Below are 25,188 nucleotides of genomic sequence, written 5' to 3'. Positions count from 1 at the left end.
CCTCGCTAGAATGGAAATATATAAAAACAACGAAAATAATTAAACATAGCTAAAACGTATAATAATAGCCACACACTTTAGAACAACTAAAAGCTGCGTTTATTTTGATTATACGTTTCAGGAGTGTGATAAAAAGTTATGACAATAAATTGTTGTTAAACAAAATAAAAGTAGTTTTCTAAAATTGGGGATAAAAAATACCAGTTCACTAACAAAAGGTTAATTATGCATGTTATTACCTTTCAATGTTTTCCATTAGTTGGAAGTTAGTTCCATTTTCTAAAATCTTTTTGACGGATCCAGGAGATATTTTATTGATCAAATGACATAGAATGACACCATCACGAAGTAGATCCTCGTATCTTTAAAAATATATATCTATATTATCTATTAATTAAAGGAGTCTTAACAATTACATAATCATAAGAAATACCGTGAAACAGAGACGAGTACTTAACTTAAATAGTGTATGTGTACATTCGTGCCACAGATTTCAAGTAACTAAGAATTCAGTTACAAAGTTCGAGTCGGACTTGTGAGTCAAATAACTTAATTAAGTTGTCTCAAATCCTTTTAAATCGCATAAAAAAGAAGTCACTCTTGAGTCATTTAATAATGTGCTCAAGAAAGATTCAGGAGCAATTGAATGTTAGAAACGAGAGGACTTGAATCAGCATAATAAAGTCACTTGACTAGATACACTTATTCCACACCTAAATTTTCTTTTGTAATTTGAATTTTTCGACAAAAGTACTCATCTTTACAATAAAGTAAGATTAATTTCTTTGAAATTTGTGAAAATGGTTGATTCTTTGAGTAATGGATATTTGTTAATGAAACTATTTCTTAGCACTAACATATTATATTATTATTTTCAATACTTTTTTCAAGAGATATTTGGGTAATTCTATACAATGGGAGAAATATATCCATTAACATATATTTTATATGAAAGCAATTTTACTTTTACCTAGTGAAATTATATACAGTATCAGATCATATACCAGCCAAAAAAGATATTGTATAATGTAATAGGCTATCTGATGGTCAAATTATGGACACACATACAAAATAGAACAATATATTGTTTGCAAAAACCATTTTAGTTCATTTCCATATAAAAAATTGGGCACTAAGTGAATTTGATGAGGCCATATTCTACCTAGTATTTACCCAGGCAAATAGAAATACAGGGCTATACCATAACGCGTGTACGACTGATGCTTGACTTCCACCACGCTTTTAATATTGACGTCATAGTAGATGATTGGTAGCGTGCAACGGAGTAATTCCCTGCCAGATACGGAGTGGGATTTTTTTACGTTTCTTTCATTTCATAGCTGCTTACGTATGACAGCTCAGCTACTCACTTCTAAAATATTCATCAAACTGTCAGGATTGCCATGTTAATTTTTGCTTCTTTTCTTTTTTACATACCGAAAATCCTTACAAGTTACTACTCTATGAATTCACTCTAAATTGTTTTGAATTCCTTGCCACGGATTAAGAAGCCCTCATCTAGAGGATATAACGAAAAAAATAAGCTCTGTGCATCATTATTCAATTTTTCGTTCACTTTAAATAAAACAACAAGACACATAATCTGTTTAATTTATCCCTCAATGAAATTAAATTAATAAAAAATGAGGCTCCAAGTGCTTTATTTTATTTACTTACATCTATTCTCTCAAAGGAATTTAATTTGCACAAAAAAAAAAAAAACGCAAAACGAGCAAAGTTGAATTTATGATGATGATAAATTGTTTTTATACAAATATGTATGTACTAAAGTTGTTGTTTTTTGCAAAACTAGCGCAAAATATTATTAAACATGTCTGATTTTCCGTACATACGTATTTAACGTCATGTTTATAATTATGACAATAGCTTTAAATATGGCGTCTTTAATATAATTATCATGAATACATATTACTTCACATTACTTTTTTTTAATATTCCTTTAATTGGTCAGAGGGAGTTCCACTGATTAAGTATAAATAAATATCATGGTATTACAATTACTCCAACTAACCTAGGAATATTGAGTGAAGTCCATATAGATAAATATATTTCTTTCTCGAAGAATCAACTGGGCACGAACCTACACACACTGAGTTAAAGAGAATAATTTCTCCCGAGCGCGTTGTTTGTTTATATTAGGGTTTGTCTCACGGGATCTGAGGAAATCCTGCATTTAATTATTTCATAATATAAGTTTCATTAGGTGGCAATCAGCTCGTTTCATTCTCGAGGCGATATTCCAAAGTTTTTTTTTAGAAATAAAGTCAGTTGCTATCATGGCCGTCAAAAATAAATATTACTAAAAAAATGGTTCGACAGAATATTTTGTCAAAATAAAACCAATTGCAATTGAGCTCCTGATTTTTTTGGGAGCGAATTTTAAAAATCAGTTAATAGCTTCAATTTTTAATAAACAAAAAACGATTTTTTCAATTCATTTTATGATTTGATGGCCTATGATAACTCTGCAAATACTTATTATGTCGAGCTAAAATTGTTGCCATTAAACTTGGTATCCTCAAGAACTTTATATTGGTGCAATATATCCAAATGGTCTAATTGAAACTGGATTTATTCTGGAAAACCAACATTTTTAAGACCTTTGCGGAATCACCGATTAAACATTAGTTTTATCCATTAGTCATCTACAATAATAAAATAAGACATGTTGCCAACGAAATGTTGAATATTTTTGTAAAAAATACTATTTCTCTAAAATCTCGCAATAAAAAGTAAATTAAAGAGAAGAGAAAAATGAAAACATAACCAGGTATATTCAGTATATGAACAACAGGGAACGTTACGTATCTAATATGATTCTAAAAATATGTAAAACAAAACTTTAAATGCACACTATCATTATGAACTCAAAATAAAACTTTTTTGATTCAGAAAAACTTGTTTTATGGCTTTTTGGATAAAAGAAGTTATATAGTCAACAAATGTTTGCCTTTGGAGTGAGATGATGTGTGGTTTGTTTTACACACGAAAAACATGTAAATGACCTTCATAAATTAAAATTTCTGGTTTTGTGGCCTACAAAGAGCAATATTTCATATACTATTGCTTAATGAATATATTTAAAAAAAAATTCAAGTAACAGATCTTAAATAACTTTTAAAATATTAATTTTTATATATGCTCTTTTTTTATAGTACAGATACTTGGAATGAAAAAATATGTTATAGAACTCAGCCCAAAAACTCACATAGTATTTATGTTATGTACATTATTAAACTTCTTATTGTGACTCATTAATATTGACTTAGTATTCAACTTTCCATCACATGCTGTAGTCCAGTGGATTGAGGTACGTCTCCGGGGTGGTCAGAAGTTAATTAAGAAAATTTCAACAGCGCTCCATAAATTATTGTCGATGTTTTTGAGTAAAAACTTTGACTTCCCCTCAGCAGCATTGATCATCTTTGACACGGTAGATGGGCAAAGGAACTTCTCCTTTGCGAATTTGTCGATGAACATGGATGGATTGTCCTCAAAAGAGGGTTTGGTAGCTACAGATGTTAAGTTTACTTTTCCACCTTTTCGAGGAGAACTGTGAATAGTGTGGAAGTTGCCCCTGAGCTGCTTGACTACGTCCAAGGTTTTCTGGACAATGCAGATCAAAGTTTCAATCTCCAACCTTTTTCTTTCCATCTTTCTCCAGACGTGAGAAATATTTCTTTGCAATATATCATTTGACAGATAACAACAGCAGGTTTTATTAACTTGCCAAAATTTATCTTTAAAAATCTCTACACTTCTCAAAAATACAGTTAAATAGATGGAGCAGGTAAAATTCATTACTCGGTCTAAACTCGTTAATACAGGAACTTCTCCTTTTTTCAAACTATTCTTTTTCTCCGTTTCTTCTCTACTACATCCCTGTTTTTCAACAGCTGAAATTTAGAACAAGCGTATTCCCAAATTGTCGGCTCTTTATATTTTGTTCTCTATGGATTTGGCATTTTTGATGTTTCATATTTTTATAAAAAGAGGATTATAAAAATTGATTCTATTGAAGTGCAAATTGACTTTTAGCTTACAGGTTGGATTGTAAATATATTTCACAATTGTACAATCCTCAGCTCTATGCAAAATTAGGTCGTTTTTTACTTACTGATCATTTTTTTGTTATGAGAAGGATCGAGTTATGGAATTCAAGAGCTACCTTAAAGTTTAATATTTCTTCTTTAAATATAATATAATTACTTAAGTTTTTTCAGTATTTATTATTTACTAAAGGGAACCTGTAGTTTAAAAATGTATTTCTCGGGAAATGAGAAACCTTACTTTGTACAAATACATATTTTTTAAACGTTATTTCCAGAAATGCAATTAGGTTTAAATTTCTTCGATTAACGGATCTTTTTTGACAATATGGTACAAAAATATATCTATGGAGTCATATCTAAGGTTTCATATCAATATGATGTAAAATGGATGTTGTTATTAAAGCCTTAAAAGGCTTTGTAGGCATTTATTTAATATATACATATCAATTATCCTTTAATAGTTTATAATTTGATTGTATGTAATTTGTAGAAAATTTCATTCGAAATTTGCAAGTTTTCTGCATTTTTTATTGCCAACATACAGCACCGGTTTTAGCGGGGCTTGGGGCTGGTATAAATTTGTGAGTTCTCAGCTTTCTTTTTTGTATTAGAATTTTATTTTCTTAAATATTATATGATTTACAAGTAGTTTCTGATGTAATTTTTCAAGCCACTACGACCGGAATCATGGCCTTCATAACACCTAATGCTGCAACGCATTAGGCTTAACTTTGAGCAGCCCTAGAACGGCCCTGGTAATTCAGAGAACCTTAATATTTCACACACTCTCTTATTTCATATATAAAAACCAGGTCACCAAAAGACCATCAAAATAGGTGATGAACATGTCGTAAATTGAAAAAAAGTGTGTACACTTGACGTGAAATGACCCTAATATTGAAAGTTGTTGGGAACCCTTCAAGGCTCCGATTATTAAAGTAATCAAGAAATATTTTTCCCAATAAATAAATTAAGAAAAAAAAGGAAAGGTTTGGAGATATAATGGAGAAAAAGAAGTTGTATGAAACGTAAAATTGTAATTTGTACAGTCTGATCGTACAAGTTGCAACTTGTACTAAAATCCCAACTTGCACCATAATATACATATATATATATATATGACTCAAACAGTATAATATATAAATATAATATAAGCTAATACTTTTTTATGCAAATAGCACGTTATTATTTTTATTTTTGTATTCCTTGCCTATACTTTTTACTGCATTAGGCAATAATAGCACACACATTCATTCATTGTTAACAGAACACGTCGCAGTTGGTTTTTTACCAATTTTCGTTTCTTTTATTCTTAACCTTTTTTGTACTTGAGTGAGGTAGAAGAGTTGTTCAGAGTACTGGTACTATAGTAGGGCAGGGTATCGAAACATCAGAAGCGTCTGGAGGGTTATGTTGGAAGGGATTTAGCCCACCACCCCCAAAATTAAGAAATGTTTACTTTTTCTTAGAAAATTTGAAATATTTTTTCAAAAAATTTAATATTTGAACCTTAATTATATTTAATTGTTCTAAAAATTATTTTTTGTAGATAGCTATGGATTTTTGAAATTTCTCTAAGAAAAATTTAATTTTTTGAGTATGACTACTGATTTTTTTTTTTTTTTTCCAAAAGGTAAAATATTTTATTTTCTTTTGGAAAAAATTATTTTTTTTGTGAATGACTGTGGATTATTGAAATATTTTCAAAAAATTAAGCCCCCTCCCAAAAAAAATATATAATCCTATCGAGGCCACTACACATATATAAAACGGTACATTACTAAATTCAAATTTGAACCGGTTCATGCAGGACCCCATTACTTCACAAAAATATTAGACTACCAAAGAAGTAATCCCAAAATTTCTGAGATAAACAAATGCCACCTCCCTAAATAAAAACACTGGTGCCACGCAAAAGGGGGGAGGGGAAGGGCTTTTGTTGTCTGAGTCCTTATATACTCGGTTTTATCCATTTTTAGGACCAGTCCTATCATTAGGATTGTAGGTCCTTGGAACCACTCCTCTTACTGTCAATCCTCGGAATTTGTCAGTAAATGTCGATGTTGTGTTAAGTCAAAAATAATATATGAGGTATGTATTAAGAACATTGCACATATTTTGCAAAAAATATCCCTATTTTCATATAACGAACATATATATTTTTTAACTTAGTAAATATAATTTATTCTACTAAATAGTGTATTAATTAAAAAAAGGAAGAATTCTCTCAATGACGTCACAAGGGATCGATTTTACCTTCTTTAAGGACTGACAAGTACCGGTCTTTAGGTTTTAAACAAGGACTGACACAACAGTAGCCATGGCAATCCCAATTTTTTTATGTATAATTTTTTATATTACAGTAATAAATAATTATCCTTTTATATGTCAGTTATTGGTGTATTGACAATATTTGATGTTTGCAACAGGACCTCAAGATGAATTACATAAAAATACACACTATATATCTAGTATGTTAATAAAAGTAATTTGAACCACTCTCATACAAATATAAAAATCATTGCCTTCCAAGGTGCACAGAGCTCGAACACATAATGGAAGTTGTCATTTTTTTTATATCTACCTGAAACCTAGTGATGAAAATTGGGTATATATTTTAACACTCCCGTTTTTTTGGAGTTGACAAACTGAAGAGTGATTTTTTTTTCCTAAGCTGTTGCCATTATTATTTAATTCCTGATGAGTGAACTTCCATTTCTACTACATTCAATTAGTATATACAAAACCGGATTGAACATTTAAGCGTGCTCATAAAAGACAAAGAGTAGCCGTAAGGATCGTTTGAAGAGTTATAATTGTAAATCTTTGTTGGACTCAGAGTAGAATTTAGTATCGACAGTGGAGTAATTCTTTTCCATGACCTTATTTATTTCCTTCTCTCCCTCATCACAGCTGCTTGTAGCTGATATAATGAAATGTCGTGTCAGATAAGCTGCTATCCTCCAAGCCATTATTCAAATTGTCATGGTTACCATGTTGACTTTCGGTTTCTTAATTTTTAATTTGCTCAAAATGCTACAAGTTAGCACTACCAATCCTGTGGATACGTCTGTAAGCGTATTTGAATTTCCAATTATTCTTTTTTTCGCCAAAAATATTGCAAATACTCTTGGTACCGGAACCGGTACGAACATATTGATATCCTGACAACATTAGTATGAAATAGTAAGAAAGTAGACTCTAGATATATATTTCTAAAAAGCAAAGAATATCCTAGAAATAGAAACATTTTGACAGAAAATGTTTTTAAGGAAATTTATTTACGTGTATATCAATGAATTATTTTTATCAATAAAACAGCATTGCATAATAAGAAAGAAACGGGTTTTTTATCAAATCTAGAATTGGAATAAATATTGATGTTTGAAACTATAAACAGATGATATAAAAGTATTTAACAGGCGCGGTGTAAACATCAATTCAAATCAAAAATACTGCTTTTATTTTATTGAGTTTTAAAGATTTCTGTGTTCACACGGGGAAGAGATATGCTTAATCAGACACGGCAAAGATTTCTGAGGAATATCTTATACAAATATTATTTTATAGGGCAGGTATTCGCAACAGGGCCCCGTGGAACTAGTTGTACCTACAAGTCCATTTCATTTGGACAACAAAAATTATCTAAAATAACAATCTGGAGAGGAAGGAGGCTAAAATGCACGCTTACTTTCAAGGTCCATCATTTCAATAATATTGTTTTGATTTAAAATAAATTTTGTGAATATATGTAAGCAAAATTGTGTGCAGAACACAATTATTATTGATTCTTACAGGCCCCCAAAAAATCACTCATAAATTGTTTAAAGTGAATGTATCACCCACCCAAAACAAAACAGTATATAGAGTGAAAGGATTAATCTACTCAATATTATTAATCAACATTCTCAATATGTTCCTTCTAAGAAAATGTGAAAGTGCATTAATTAATTACAAATGTTGTTCAAACAAAGTTAAAATGAGAAAAAGGCAAGCAAATACTTGTATGTATGCCGCAAAAAGTTATACAACTAAGTCATCTATAATGACTTTTTTGAAAATAATTTTTTATTAAAAAAATAATCCAGGTTAAGTAATGAAACTATTGTAGTTATTTCTGAAGAAAGGAATGGGCAATGTTATTAGGACATATATTGCAATTATGCTTATATTGGGCATGGTGTTACCTCTAATAACGAGAGATAAATAATTGTTCAACATATTTTAAACGGAAATGGATACGAAAAAATCTTCATAAAATCTGTTTGTATTTATTAAACAAACATAGTTTCAGGGTTGTAGATTTAAAAAAAAAAATCATACTCCAATATATAAGTTCCAAAGTGTACCATATTTATTCAAGGCAGGTTATATTTTATCACAGGGAATGAACGTTGTTTATTAATATTAGCTTATAAATAAAGGAACAGATAGTGCCTCCATATCGCAGCAAAATAATACAACTCCAACAACAAAGACAAACACGTTGATCCTCTTCCTAATTCTCTTTTTTAATTCGTATTCAATATAATTTCTCCCTTTTTCCCTTAGTACAATAATTCCTTCTTTTTTTCTTTTTTTTTTGTGCATTTTCGAATCAACCACCCATACCTTTAAAAAAAAACTTTGAAGCACGGGGGAATCGATCTTGTTTTTTGAAAAAAATCAACAAAATTTGCGAAAAAGCCAACTTGACCTTCAGAGCCCAGGAATCTGGTCTGATCAGAATGAAAAGAAGCTCTAGAACTCAGAATTCTGAACAACTTTTATTTTATGTTTAAGCCCTGTATCTGTCTCCCTTTTTCAAACAAATACCCTGCTAATGCTTTTTTATTAGCGGACAGACAAGCACGCATACAAATACATATAATGTTATATTTTAGTAGATATATGTGTATGATACTCACAAAGATGGCACTGTGAAAAAATATCTCAGTATCCGTCATTTTTTTTTTTAAACAAGAGACTCTCCACTACTTTGCAATAAAATATATTTTTTTAGTTTGCTCATGCTCTATTGGTTTAAAAATGTAATACTATTATATGGGTATATGTATTGTAGATTCTTAAAGACGAATTGAAAAAAAAAAAATTCAAATTATTTGTTGGTGGTTTGAAATTTTTTTTTAGCAATAATTCCAATAGTAATCCAATTCATTTATTAGCTTGTTCTGAATTAAGACCAAGCTCACAACCTTCCTTATTGCTGAAGCTTTCAAAAAAATTGAAAATACACTGCAATTTTGACGTAATCTTATTTTATCTCCCGATGTTTCTCTCCCAAAAAGAGAAAGAAGACATGGGCCCAAAATCACTTGGTAAAGGAGTATGAGTAGATTTGTAGAAAATATTACCTGAAGTGAGTGCTAAACTCGAGCCTATGTCCTCACTAGATACGAAGGTTTTTTTTTTTTTTTTTTTTCTATCCTTTCATAGCTACTCGCGGATAATCTATTAAAATATCATAACTGCTAAAATTCTCTTCTACCAAATATTGTTCAAATAGGCAGGGTTCCAGGCTATTTTTTAATTTCTATATTCTTAACATAGCGGTAAAAACCTCAAAAGAGTGTTTGGGGATTAGTTAGATTACCTACCGCTTCGAGATTGATCTTTGAGGCCGGACCCACTGTCCAGACACTTGCAAACGTGGTACATGGTTTGGCAGTTGACCGTGACCTACTTGACGATATCACTGGTGTCATGGTTGGTGCGGATCAAAGTTGTAATCTTCAAAAAAATTTGTTTCCATCTTTGTCCAGGAGTGAGATATAGGTATTTATCTGCAATATCTTGTTTGAAAGATAAAAGCAATAGCTTTTCATTAATTCCCCTAACTTAATGCTTGAAACTCTTTACACCTATATAAAATACAATTAAATAGGTGGTGCAAGACTTATTCATAGTGATGCAAATCGTGTGTATTTATTAGTTGGTCGTTGTTTTGTTGTTCTTTTTAATTGGTAATCAGAAAAAGGATTTTTCTGAGCAGTTGTCATTATAATTTAATCCCTTAATTTTGAAATTCCTTTCCTACTATATTCAATTATTCAAAACCTGATTGAACATTTGCGTGGGCTCATAAAAGACCAAGAGTAATCTTGAGGATATGTTGCAGAGATATATTTTTAAGTTCTTGTGGGGCTCAGAGTAGAATTGAGGATCGACATCGGAGTAATTATTGTGTTGTTCTTGTTTATTTCCTTCCTCCCCCCCCCCTTCACTGTCACAGGTGATTGTAGTTGCTCTCCTCAAAAATATTTTTCAAATTGTCTATGTTACCATGTTTACTTTAGGTTTTTTTTTATTATATGCCGAAAATACAAACAATTTTCATCACTAGTTTCCACTACGCAGTATCTACATATTCAAACTCGAGAGAGCTATATCAATCGATTAAGGGCAAATTGTACGGTATTGTCTGTTTTATTTTTTTAACTATATACACAGCTATGCGTCCAACATGGCATCTCTTTCAGTTTATTATGCAATCGATGACGTGAGTAAAACCCTCTATAGAAATTGTTGTATTTTAAATAAAATTATCATTTTAACCTCGAATAAATCTACCTTTAAAAAATTCCGAATCGTTCAGTATTTCTGCTGAAAAAGGCCCTCTAAAATCTAATACTCTGTTCTTTTTCTTGAAAATGAACTATAAGTTATTCATATTTTAAATGAGAGTTTCATTTTGATTTTTTAAAGAAAATGAAAAGTGAAGTGTTTTATTTATCTTCAAATCAAACTCTTGAAAAAAAAAAAAAAATTTTAAACATTTAAATAGCTTTTTGAATAAAATGGATCATTTTACCTTTAAAATATTACATAAGCACATATTTGAAATCAACATTACATTTTGAAGGAAATAAATATATTTTCTTTGGGTATCTAACTCGGTAGGCTCTAAGTAAAGAGGCGAAAAGACGATTGAAATAATAATTTAACAAATGGGATGCAGTCCCGTCCAGTTAAGCTCTAAATATCAGTCCTAAAATTAATAAAGTTCGGCTTTTGATGGTGTAACTCAACCTTTTTTTTTTCTTCCTTAAATCAATTCTAGAACTGAAGTTCCAAAGGACTTGCGGTACTTAAATACCACTCTTAACGAATAAAAGGACCGGTTCTAGTACTTGACTGAACCAAATAAATTACTGGATTGGCACAACACTAAATAAAGCAGAAAACAATTATCTAAATGTTTGTTCAATCATTCACACACCCTTGATCAAAAAAATGATTAAACTACTTTTGTTGAGCTCTAGGAGAATTAAAATTTAGTTTTTATTAACAAAAATATCTTTCTTAACTCTAGTGCAAGACAAAAATGAACATAGCGGTGTAGAAAATCTCAAACTAAGTATAAAAAATGTTAATATTACTGAAAAATTACAATTAAAAATATTCAAATCCTTATATTTTACAACAACAAAATAACTAACAGTTATCAAATCTATCCTAGAAAAAAAATTCCGTTATTTATTTATTTATATTCATTAGTATAATGTAGCTTTCATTCAGAAAATGTTTTTTATCATAATCCAAAAAGAAATACGTCAATTAAGAAATGACATGAAACAGAAACTAGGATGTAACAAGGGTATTTTTAAGTTCATGATAGAAGATATTATTGTTGGATTTGAGACAAAAAAAAATTTAATTCAACAGAGCTTGAATTCGATAAACGGAGGAGTACCTCGAAGTCAGGGGCTCCTAAGATTCATCCTTATTCATTGATAAGACATTTTAATGATCCTTAACCAAACATTATTTTTGAATCCTAACTTGCTGGAGCTTTTTGGGCTCATTTTACGCCGTTAACCATTCGATATATACTGATTTGACCATAGGTGAAGTTTAGGGTAAATATTCGGATTTGCCTTAAGCCCTGTGACTCAAGCTTTATAAGGCATGGTGTAAACGAAAGGTGGATCACTTAAGCTTTTTATGACTTGTGATTATTTTATTATCACAACTTAAGATCTCTTAAAAACGAATAGGTCGATGGATTCTCCGACCAGTCTTGAAACACGGACCAAGGAGTCTCACATGTATGCAAGTCATAGTGTGTAACTTAACCTAAAATCGTAGTGAAAGCAAATGCAAGGATGATCTTTTATCTAAAACCGGGGCTCAATCCTAATTTTTTTTTTTTTTTTTTGAGTAGAGTTGGTGTTAGGACAATGTAAACATTGTGGAGTTCGGTCGAGTTATTTATTTATTTATTTTTTTTTAATTTTTACATATATACAATGTATGTAATGTGGTGTAAGATGGGCATTTCATAGAGTGCGAGGAAAGGCCAGGAGTAAAACTTATAGTACTACTGAATCAAAATATTCGTTAACTTGCAACACTGCTATAGAGAGTAGAGCTTTCAAAATTTGAAAGATTATTAACGCAGGAAAAATATAGTAAAGTTATATTTAAACATAAATATTATTATTTCATAATATTTTTTTTTTAATTACACCAAAAATAGGCATTTAGAGAGAGATGTTAAAACCCCGACAATCTATTAAAGAATGAACAAAAAAAAGAAAACCCTTTATCCTTTTTTAATCTTAAAACTATTATTTAATCTACGTTTTGCCCATTCATACTCATTATAAAAAATAAACACAAAAAATCTGTAACTTACATATTTGACGTAGAACATAATGTCTGTTTACAAAAATGTAATATACATTTTTTTTAAATGAGGAAAATTACTCATTTTGACAAATGAGTAATTTTCTTTTTTTTAGCAGATATATATATATTTTTTTAAATAAAATATTTGCAGCAAAATGAGTTCCCTGATTTTTTTAATAGTTTTTATACCGTTTTAGTAATATAATTCACCATTTGCCATGAAAATGAACATATTTTTAGTATGTTTCGGGAGAATGTATGTTTTTCCGAGTTTTTGATAATTTCCGCATTTTTTTATTTAGCGTTTTCCTGTTTATTTTATGGATTTTAGACATTTGAATCATTGTTAATCGAATGTTTCAATTTTGTATTTATTGAAGCTTAAAAAAAGTATAATTTTCTAAAATTAAAATAAAATATTTCAAGGGAGTTCTAGTAATCTTCAGAAAATTGTTGAATTTACTCAAATCGAGTTTTCTTTCGACATTATTAGTAGACATAAAAGTTCAAAAATCTTTTAGTTTATATAAAAATGATTCTTTTATGATTTTTTTTTAATGTAAAAAATGGTTTTTTTATAAATAAAAAGATTACCATAAGAAAGTCGTAAATATTGGAGGGAAAAACTAGTCGTTTTGAAATAGAATACAAGTCCAAAATATTGTATTTGTCCTCCATTGAAAAAAAATGGATAATATAAATAAAAAGTGGATTATTTACTAACCCCCAAAAAAAAAAAAAAAGATAAATAAATAAATGAAAAATTGATGACTATTAAGATAAATTTTTCACAAAATACAAATATAACTTTAACCATATTTCCAAAGAAAGTAGAACTATATTTAAAAAATAATTTCATGTAAGTGAATCTTATCAGTTATTTGAGAAATAAATTGCGAAAACATGGATTTGTAACTATAAGAAAGCTCCATTAGTAATTTATCATTATTGTTTGTTTGATTACATATGTACTAGTGGGAATACCTAGTTTCTCTTGGAGTTATTAAGCGGTGATTAACTTTGTTTTAATGATGTACTAGTGGTAGTCACCGGAATTTACCAGAGCTATTAAACGTCGATGATCAAACAAACTTTGCATTCATAATATAGAAGATAACTCCATGAAAAGAGATAACTTTTCATGGAGTTATCTTCTATATACTCAAACGTAGTTACACAATATAATAAGAATAATAATAACAGCTGGAGAAAAAATATATATAGCTCGTTGCTACGCCTCATAAAGTAAAATTCTTTTTTTTTAATATAAAGTACTTCTAATTTTTTTCTTTTTTATATGAATTGATCTAAGCCCCTGGGAGATTTCATTCATTTTTAATATATTTCTATACGAATGCTCTTTTTCTTTAATATGATGCGCATGCTCGATTTTATTGTTATTTCTTAGATGAAGTATTTTCAGTCAAAAATGGGCTACTTTCAGCACAGATACAGGCATACTTTACATTATTAAGATAAATATATGTACTTTACTTGTCTTTTTCAATATGACACACTGAGCTTTTCAACACGGCTTCTTTTTTACATGATACGAGCAGCATTAACTACACACCCCCGCCGCTAAATTGCTATTTCTTACATCAAAAACGGGTTTTTTTATGGAATCAAGAAAAGACAACTCAAAACTATTTCTTGACATGTTTAAATATTATATTTTTATTCAATATGCTCTCCTTTACCAGTCACAAGAGCCTCGACACACCTGCAAGCAGATTGTCAGCTCTTGACGATGAAGGTTTTGTACATGGCGTACCACACTGTCATGATGGCAGCTCGAAAAGAATCTCAATATGGATGAGAGGTGTGGGAGATATTCTACTCTAAGACACCTCAAACTGCAATTTCCAGGGATTTGAAGTCGGAGATGGAGGAAAGCCAAATGGAGGCAGGCCATCAATCAGTTATATTGTTGCTGCAGAATTTGTGCTCCTGCTTAGCTTTATGTGGCTAATATGGACTTTTTGATATTATAGGCATCTCCGGATAGAGATGCTAACGGTTTTGTAACTCTGACACCGACGTGGAGGAAATCGTACACGTGTTGCCGTTTTTGTTGTTCCTCCGACATTTTTCACGTAGACACATGGCATAAAAACAAGACTTGGTGAGGATAAAATTAAAAATGACATTGCAAGTTTTCGGTCCCCACTCTGTAGTATAAGGTTCATAGGTAATCAGCCTTAAGGAAGAGAGGCTAAGCAAGGAAATCTTACATCATTCACTTAAACCATACTTCGTTATCTCTAATAAAATTGGGTATTTGTTGTTGAAAAAACATTCACAAACCAAATGATTGCCCAATACAAGGTATTATTGCTCGGTTTCTCGGTGGCTTCAATAAAAAGAAATGAACAATGAGTAGTACATGGACTTCCAAGACAATCACCATTTCAGATGGAGTACTTTTGATACTATAACGTTTACTTAAATTTAATTGGTGAAACTCCAAGTTTCTCCTTGTCTTAGGGTTATTCCCTATGAAAAATTCAAAGGAATAATATATGTATCTTCCTTTAGAACAGCTGTCCTAAATTTTATAGCCAAAATGAATGGATTTTCCTCGAATAAACTGCATGATCCACTTTTTTATTTGAAAAATACTAAGAGCACTCATCAAGGATAATTTATTTAGTGCAACTAGTGATGTTACGTTTAAATATGTATCTATAATGCATTTTCATGAATGCATTAATACCAAACTATATAAAAAGTTAAAAATAAAAATTTATCCGTGAAAAAAAAAAAAAAATTATAGGAAAAAAAACAATTTATATGGACATGTTATTTTTAGTATAATGACATAATAGCGAAACCTCTCATTTTACTAAAACTATGTATTTGTTATTTACTATCCTTCATTGGTTCTCATGGATCTATAAATGTCATTTCTAACCCTTTTTTTAATATAACTTGTTTTTCTTAAAAGAATATTAAATTATTAGTCTTAAAAATTATTCTAATGTCAACATACTCATTATTAGAACCCAAAATAAACCTCCATAATCAATGTTTATTATTTAACATAGATTTTGTTCATATGCCAAGCTTTATATTGTTGCTTAAACGTTATACCCCATTCAATATTTTTTTTTTTATTCAAGGAAAAGTTATTTCATAAATTATTCACCTACATGTTATAGGAGGAATTTTTTGCAAGCATCTAGCACAAAAGAGATTGTACACATGAAAATGAATGTAGTTTTCCTTCATCAAGTTTCACCATATTATTATAACTCTTTGCAAAGTTTGCAAAAAGAAGAAAAAAGTACTCGAAAACATAAATTTGCAAGAGGTGTCATTAACTTGTATATTGTGATTAAATTTTTTTGGTTAAAAAATCATATATATATATATATAAGTAAATGTCAAAGAACTTGCAAATTTGCCAATTTTATTTCCGTAATATCTTCATTATATATATATAACACAGTCAAACCTGGTCTAATGACCACCTGTTTTAAGCGTTTAAGTAATACCTGGTTCTATGAAGTGACTTGCAAAAAACTTTAACGTTTCCCATCCCTGGCCGCTTAATGCAGGTTTGACTGTATTTCAAATATGTAAACTCAATATGATTAATTATATTCTTGTCAGGATTTGAGGTGAGTTTGACAAATTATGTATATTTTATTAAGCACACAAATTTACGCACGGATTCTTTTGAGATATTTTTTTAGGATTTATTTATAAGAGGGAAATATATTTTCCATTGTGAATGACTTACATACCTTTTGAAAGTTATAAATTTTTCATTTTTTAAAATAAATATTATATTATATATTCATTTCTCAATGACTTTCTTTTAGATATGGCTACTATGTTTTTTATGAACTTGGCTTAACCGGATTAAGACCCACATTTCATCAGGGTCAAGACACTTCCACTCAATTTCATTTTCCTTCTAGCCAGTGGTGTCCAGGATAGATTTGAAGAATGTGGTCAGAGTAAATATTTTTCCTCTATATAAAAAAATTTACTAAATTTGCTTTCTTTTTAGTATATATATATATATATATATACATTTTATTTTTTTTTTTTTTTTTTGGAATAGACTCATTTTATCATCCTTTTTATTTGTCATTTTTGATTAAATATCTACGATCTACTGCAATTTTTTAAATAGTCTCTTAAGCCAAAAAAAACAACAGGCTTCAAAATCATTTAAATAACATAGTTAAATTATATCTTGTGTTCATAATTATTAACACTTGGGATGAAGGGGGGCCTCATTAGCTATCAACATTTTCCCTTTGCTCCAGATTTCAATCCTTGTCCCTGTTTGTATTTATATAATTAATTATTTATATGATAAAATTTACCTAGATGTCTCGAAAAAGCCTATATCAGCCTCCATAGTTTAGTAATACCCAAGGTTAAAAGAAATACAAGGTTAGATCGTCATGTAATTGGGCTTGGTATAATTTTCAATTTGATGTACAGTACCGACTGTTGGGCAAGACGCACATATTTAGATGTAATAAAAAGTATAACAACACATAACAGCATATTATACTAAAAATTATATGATTAAAAGTAATAGTATATAATCTATGACGTCACTATTAAAATGCGTGGTAGAAGTCAAACATCAATCGGTATAGCTCCCTCGCTTATTTGTTAGAATCCTTAAAATTGCTAGAAAATGTCTTACAACTTCTAAAGAAAAATCAATAAGATCTAATTTGGGCCCTATAAATAGGTTAAGCATAGGGACAGCAGCGTTCAAAAAAACTTTTAAAAAATGATGAGGTTTAGTTATTATTCTCTAGCCGAATCCACAATAAAAATATGATTTGATTTTCTCTAAATTGCAATAGATTTTTTTATGATTGTAGTATATTATATCCATGTTTCTTAGTTTCCCCTTAGGAAATTAATTATTATTTAACTTCCATCAATACTTATAATTTATTTTTAAATAAAAAAATCATTGTCCCAAGTCGATGTGATGATTGGACGTGTCTACACAACACTAATTCGCTTAGATTATACATACAAAAATTACATATCTACGGTAAATTCCTAAATTTATGATAAACTACCGTTGAGTTATCAACTTACGAAATTTCTATTGATACTGATACAAATATAATCCATAGAAAGGTAGATTCTAATATTATATATAAACAGGTTTTAATCTATCTAAATGGTGACCTCACAATAACTCACATGTATTTATTTAAAGCAAAATAATGTAAAGAGATATGAAAAAATTATTTTACTAGTGATTAATTTAAAAAAAAATGAAATGCGTTCTAATCATGAGTGATTTAAAAAGCTATTATTTATCTCAAGTACAAATACATACTACAAAATAATCATTTAAAAGAGGGGGAACTCATGGCTCGCGAGCCAGATAAGGCTCTTTTGATGACTACATATGGCTTGCAGACCATTTTTTAATTTAAAAAAAATGATAAGGCATTTTGAATTTTTGAGTTTCTATTAAAAAAGTTATTTGTGAGAAAGTTCACGCCAAAATAGGAGGAAAAAATTAAGGTCATTCGAGCAAATTATGCAGCGGAGGAAATTTTTTAACTTTTTTGTTTTATTAATAAGAATTGAGAGACTTATTGTTTTTATAAGCGTTGGTAAAAAGCACACATTTACTTGCATTTAGTGTTAAACATATGGTATGGCTCTCGCAGAATTATATTTTAAAATATGTGGTGTTCATGGCTCCCTCAACCAAAAAGGTTCCCGGCTCCTGATTTAGAATATTATCAAAAAAACAGAGAAGAAATACTCTTCGAAAAAGTCCAGGTAATGGAACATGAGCGTTGTTAACTCATATTGGTTTATAAAGAAAGCGACTGATGGGTAAACAGTACAACTCCCTGAATAATAATATTATTTAATATTAGCGGTAGTATCCGGCATTGATTGGAGTAATTAGACACCAACCAATAGACAACCCTTCCTTTAATAATATAGAAGATAATTCCCCAAAAAAATTCTCTGTGTTTTTCTCCGTTTTTTATTAACACAATCACACGTAGTTACTCAGTACTTAAATGTACTCTCCTCAGATAAAAATAGAAAGAAAAGAAAAGAGAAAGAGCCTTGTAAGGGTGGAGAGGCAACTTTTGACACCATCAATGAAAGAAACCCCTTGCAAGGCTCTTTTAAATGAGTCTTTTGAGTTCTTTTGAACTCTTTTTTTTTACACTTCTGCCCTCCCCCTACAGCCATGATGCCAACTCTCTCGACTACACCCTTTGAGTACATGTCGAGGGGAAGGACTGGAGTGCCCATCATCCAAACACTGAGTCCTTCTAAGCTACTGCCAGCCAGTCCTGGGACGCCATTACAAATGACTACATCGGCAGCAAGAGCCAGGCCTTCCGCCACCACCTGAAGCCATCACTGCCGCTAAGGGCGGCTAAATTAATAATTTAGAGTGCTCAGTATTAATTTTGTGGAAATTATTTTGTTATATCTCGTTGAACTTAAAAATTCAAAGTGTTCAGATTTTAATGGACCACTCAGTACATCAGGGATAACTATATACAGTGCACCCTGTATACGCACTCAATAAAAACATACAAAACGCATGTGAGATTTTTTTATTACTGATACACCCAAGGTTACTGTTGATGTAGTTAACATATGTGATAAAGCCTACCCGGATAATGATACAAGAGGAAGAAAAATAATATAATTATAATTCTTATTAGTCCCATTATAAAATGAAAAATCGTTAAAGTATGGAAACATATTGTGCATAAATAAATAACACCTGATGACGTAATCTTCATCATCATATGCTGTTTACATCATCATCTCATGTTTTGATGCAAAAAAAAATGATTGAAATGTTATGATGAGTTTAATTTTAATATATATTATTTTTTATTTATTTATTTTGTGTTTTTTGTATAAAAATATGTATATTATTAAAAAAAAAAGTGGTATTTCTTACGGCTTATTAGGGAGTTTAGAGCCAAGGACCTCTTCTATCCATTTAATTATCTCAGTTTCTTGTTGTTCATCACGTTTTGGTGCAGGCTATAAAATAAAAATATATATTTTAAAACAAAATGGACGAAAAAATTTATGATTATTTTATTTTTGTTTTTTGCTTTTTTTTAAATTATACAGCAATACTCCAATGAATCCGGGCCATTGATTTTGAGGCAATATGGAGGATAATTGGAGATACCTATTTTCCAGTGTCCCTGTGCTTGATTATAAAAAATTGGGGCTCCAAACAGGGTAGATTATAAAAGTGGGCGGTAGGTACTTTTCCCTTAAACTATTTGCCCCAGACATTTTCCATTAAACCTCTTCGACTTAAAGATATTTAGGCTTAATATATAAATTAATGAGATTTATACGTTGTTATTGTTTATTTTTAATTTAAATTTATGTTTTTGTGATATTTTTATATCAAATTATGCCATATGTATGTTCGTCTATGCATGAGCCTTTCCCAATATGAATAATCCATAATGTATAATGATAATTAATAACAGAGCAGTGACTAGCACTTCTTCAATTCGAACAGTCTTCCTCTTCGTTTATTTTTCTTATTAATTAGATTATATTTTTTGTTTGTGGTTCGAACTCATTACATAGTATTTTAATTTTGGCACATAATCCCATCATATTTAGAACGAAAACAACCATTCAATGCTTTTTATAGTTAAAAACATTACTTTTTTTTTTTTTTTTTGAAAATTCAAAGGGAACATCAATTCAAAAATAAACAATAACCACGTTTAAACCTCATTTATATATATATAAAGGTGCAATATCCTTAAGGTAAAATGGCTTTAAGGCGTAGTAGTTTAAGGGGAAATAGTTTAAAGTAAAAGTACCTGTCACGACAAAAGTGACTTTTTTCATTTAATCTTTTCAAAAATAATTTTAAATTCCATATTTATTTAATTCAAGTAATTATTGTCAAGTTGATTACGAATTTGTAATTAGTTTTTACGAATAAAATCTGTTTTTTGAGAATTTTCGATATGAAATATCTGTGTATGTTTACGCTTGTATAGCTTACATCTAACTTATTTGTATGAAAACAATCAATAAAATAAAAGCTCATTCTCTTTTTTTTTTTTTTAAATTATGTTTCAAATATGTGCCTATTCCTGATATGCGAATATCTAATCCTGAGAAAATGCAATAGAGCATTATTGTCTATTTTGGAGGCCTACTAAACTAAGTTTTATAACTATAAAAATCATTTTTTTTCATTCATATTAAGAAAAATAGGGATGTCAAAATTAGACCAACCAATAAAAAGACTTGAATCTTACTGCTTATCAAAAACTATCTCTCAAACGCATAATTTAATTTTAATACAGGGTGGTCCAAATAAATTTGGAAAAATTTTAAAGGCTTATAACGAATGAACTAAGTAGAGTAGAACCATCATTTTTGTATTATTTGAAAGCTACATTTAATGAAATTCAATTATTTATAATGAAAACTGCCTCTCTTGATAATATAGGCCACAATGCGTCAGAAGCTTTGGCAGACCAGTGTCACCTCTTGCGATATCAAGCTTAGTTCGTTCGTTATAAACCTTTAAAGAAATTCCCCATTTATATGGACCACCCTGTATGTCAGAGACAAATATGTATTGAAAATAAGTTATTACAGCATTACGCAATATAATTTCCATAATGTTGCAAATAAATTAACTATTATAATGAAGAGAATAACATTTTTTTCTTTAATTATCCATATTTTCATGTGCCTAATCAAAAAAATCAAAAAATGTACAAATTTAACTATTTTTAAGGATTTTTAGTACTTTCATTTAATTCAAATTTAGTATTTATCATTGGCATCAAGTAGAATTTCATGCATATGTTGAGATATTTTTTATTCATAATGTCATTTGATGTAGTTTTATCAAGTTTTATCGGAAGTTGGTACATTTTAAATTGTAAAATATCATCTTTGAGCACCCAAAATGGCGTCAATTAAGATGCAATTTATGACGTCAATCAAAATGCTCTATATAAAGGTTGAGGGTTTTGCTAGTTAATAAATAACGTTTCGGTTTTCAATAATTTTTACGCCAAATGAACTTTTTTAAAGAATAAATCATTTACAAAAGAGTATTTGGTTCTAGAAGGTCTAGTTAACCTGAAATTATTAATTAGTTTAATAAAAAATTTCCCAATAGCTTCTACTGCATTTTCTTAAAAAAAGAATAAATATATCTAAATACTAATTGGTAAACAATGGAGTTTTATAAATTTTAACTTTTATGTGTATTATTGATTTTTTCATACTCAAAAATTGGCTTAAACCTTTAGAGAGGGTAAAAATACCCTTTGAAAAAAAAATAGAAAAGTTATATTTTTCTAAAATTAAATATCAAATATAAAATTTTTGGGATAAAAATTTTAAAAATCCAGATCTGATCATAAAAAATTATAAAAATTAAATTTTAAATATAAAATTTTTTATGGGAAGAAAATTCAAAAATCTATAGTTATTCACAAAAACGAAATTTTTTAGATAAAGATTTCAAAAATTCAGAGCTGTTCACAAAAAATGAATTTGGAGAAAAATTTCAAAAATTAAATTTCAAATATAAAATTTTTTGAAAAAATTTCAAAAATATATAACTTTAATCAAAAACTTCATAGGTATCCTCAAAAAATTCAAAAATCCAGAGGTGTTCATGAAAAACTGAAATTTTAATCATTTAAAAAAAAAATCAAATACTCAATTTTCTTGTAAGAATCAAAATCTTACTTAATTTGGGGGGAGCTACAGTCACTCCATCCTTCCCCCTACAGACACCCCTGCCATCTTTTTAAAGCTCGCCTCCTTCCCAATACCGTCATAAAGGCCTCCAAGTTTCGGATATATCTTTGGAGTGTGTTGCATGGGAAGTTTAGCAGCAATCTCGATTCTTTTGTGTCATTGTGTTTGGAGTGGGTGTGAATACAATTTATTTGTGAGCAGTTGGGAGGAAAATATCTATTTCTCTTACGTATTTTTCTTATTCCTCTCTTATAAGTGTCCAAATTTCAACTACGCACACGGTACAGAGTGTACTTTATTACTGAAAGTGTCATATTTATAAACCGTACTAAACAGGCTATTAAAATGTAACTAAATATTTGGAAGCAGGGTTTTTACGGGCTATACATGAGTTTTAGAACGAAAATACGTTTTATTTTCGACTTACAAATATATATAACTAAATATAATGTTTAAAATATATTTTTGTATTGAGTGAAATAGTTTTTGTGCAAAAAATGTTTATATATACATTTATAATATATGCAAATGTTTTCCTCTGCTTTTTAAAGAAAATATGATTAAATATTGTATACCCGTTATTATAACATCTCACAAACAATTTGCTTTTTATTATCATATTATTTACATTAAGAAAATTTGATTGCTTTTTTAAAAATAAAATGCACACCGTATACTTTTATAGTAAATATTTAAATTTGTTTTGTAACTCAACTGTGGTAAATTAAATAATATGCCGAGGTTATATTTTATTTGTAATAAATAAATAAATTTGTTAAAATTATGTACATAAAGGTGAGGATAGAAGTGCAAGAGGATCTTTTGCCTATTTTGTAGGTTTGCTCACTGATGAAAAAAAGAACGGTTTATAATTTTAATGGTAGATTGTTTTTAAGAGTGCGATACATTATATGAACATAGAAATAGTGTTTGATGTTAGAAAAATGCAGGGTATAATCCCAAAAACATGCAAGGGAGTAGAAACATTACTTTTTAGGGTTGTTTCTTTGCTAAGAGGAAGGAACAACTTCCTTCCCTCAAGATATAGCACTGAAAAAGAGTCTTTTAATGGGGCTTCCGACATGACAAAGATCCAAAACAAATGGCAAAAGCAACAAAGAAGCCCCTCAAAAAGAAGTACATTACAATCTTACAAAATCGGCAAGGGATCAAATACATTGTATGTCTAGAATAAAAGTTAGCTATGAAAATGTTGTTAAAACAATTAATGTGCACGGCGTCGTTACACCCAAAAACCAGCTGTCGTTCTGTCTGTTTCCCCCTTTAATCATTGTTCTAAATAATGTTGACGTATAGAATTTGAATTAGCTCTTGCTGAGTTTCTATGAACACTTACTAGAACTAAATGAAGAATAGTTCCACCTTTGGGAAGAATTGTCCATCTCCCAACTGATTTTACTACTATTTTCTGTTACTCTTTTAAGGAAAATTTGCAATATATAATACAGGTAAGGAATTGTTAGACATTAAATGTCAATTTTGTAAGTACGGCAGTAACTAACATGCTTTACAAAGAAGAAATAAATCGTGGAATACAAATAAGAATCAGTTTAAATCACAGAACCTCTTTCATTTCGAAAAAGAGAATTGTTGAATTTCGAAGAAGATATTTTTTATAAAAAAATGGGTCTCTTCAAAAGACATATTCTTGTATAAGGTCAATAGATATGGAAACTCACCTTGAGTATTCTGAAAGATAATCCAGTAGCATCAGTTGGGAGTATTAAGCTATGGTAACTGGTATATATATATCTAAGATATTTAAAATTTCATAAACAGTATTGTCTATAGACAGTTCACAATAGATATATTATTAAGAAATGGATCAACAGGAGTACAAAGATCCATGCTATCAAATATTTTCTTCGGTACAAAGATAAGAAAAAGACTAAATGTGATCAAACAAGGTACAATACTAATTCTATGTGGCTTGCTCTTGTATACTAAACTAATCAGTCCTTACTCAGAAGAAAAACATAGATCACGTCTTCACTTATTGAACTTCATAGACATATATTTATATTCAAAAACTATTCTGTTATTACTTGACAAAAAAACTTGAAAATTTACGATATTCGAATTTTTCATTTTTTCCCGATAATTTTACATCATTAACTCCAATGTGTTAAATGACTATTTTGGGTGCATTCGTTTAAATTTTTATGGCTTATTAAAACTTCCATATGATATTAATTTACAATTTAACGAATTGTTATTTGTTAATAAGCTCAAACAACTAAATATGTAATAGTGTTGGGTTTCGGTCAGGAATTATAACGTTTTTTGTTGTTCCCTAATAATTCGGTCCTTAAAAAAAAGTTCGGTCTAGATCGGTCCAAAGAAACAATTTGGTTCAGTTTGGTCCGTAAAAAATAGGTCATATTTCATATTCGGTCTATACCGATCTTACAAATAAATTGTTTATGACTTCATAAGTGTAGCTTGAAGAAATTTTCATTCCGACGTCCTCCCTAAAATATGGGAAATTGAATTAAAGCATCTCTTGAGATGGATAATCAAGTTAAAAGTATTTTCACAATAACACTCACATCAACTCTCTCAAACGACTGATGCATAGCAAAGCCGCGTCCAAAATGGCTGAAACTTTGGGGAGTAACTGTCAACAGATACAAAATAGATGTGACTAGCTTTTATTTACGAGTGATTCTATCTTCATGTAGATGTAAGAAACTTTTCAGACCACCCT

At 29.5% G+C, this 25,188-nt stretch overlaps 1 protein-coding gene across 1 annotated transcript in view; it reads right to left on the bottom strand.

Moving 5' to 3' along the window:
- LOC121125790 (myophilin) overlaps positions 1 to 25,188 on the bottom strand; it is a 31,890-nt gene that overhangs the window by 1,272 nt on the left and 5,430 nt on the right. Inside the window, exons 2-3 of the mRNA XM_040721013.2 lie at positions 19,648 to 19,733; positions 240 to 362 (exon numbers count right to left, since the gene is read on the bottom strand). Coding sequence (XP_040576947.1) covers positions 240 to 362; positions 19,648 to 19,733 — 209 coding nt within the window. The remainder of the gene's footprint in view (positions 1 to 239; positions 363 to 19,647; positions 19,734 to 25,188) is intronic.

The sequence above is a fragment of the Lepeophtheirus salmonis genome, chromosome 1 (genome assembly GCF_016086655.4).
Source record: "Lepeophtheirus salmonis chromosome 1, UVic_Lsal_1.4, whole genome shotgun sequence".
NCBI lineage: Eukaryota > Metazoa > Arthropoda > Copepoda > Siphonostomatoida > Caligidae > Lepeophtheirus > Lepeophtheirus salmonis.
The sequence above is the reverse complement of the archived record's forward strand: the minus strand, read 5'-3'. Positions and strand labels throughout refer to the sequence as shown.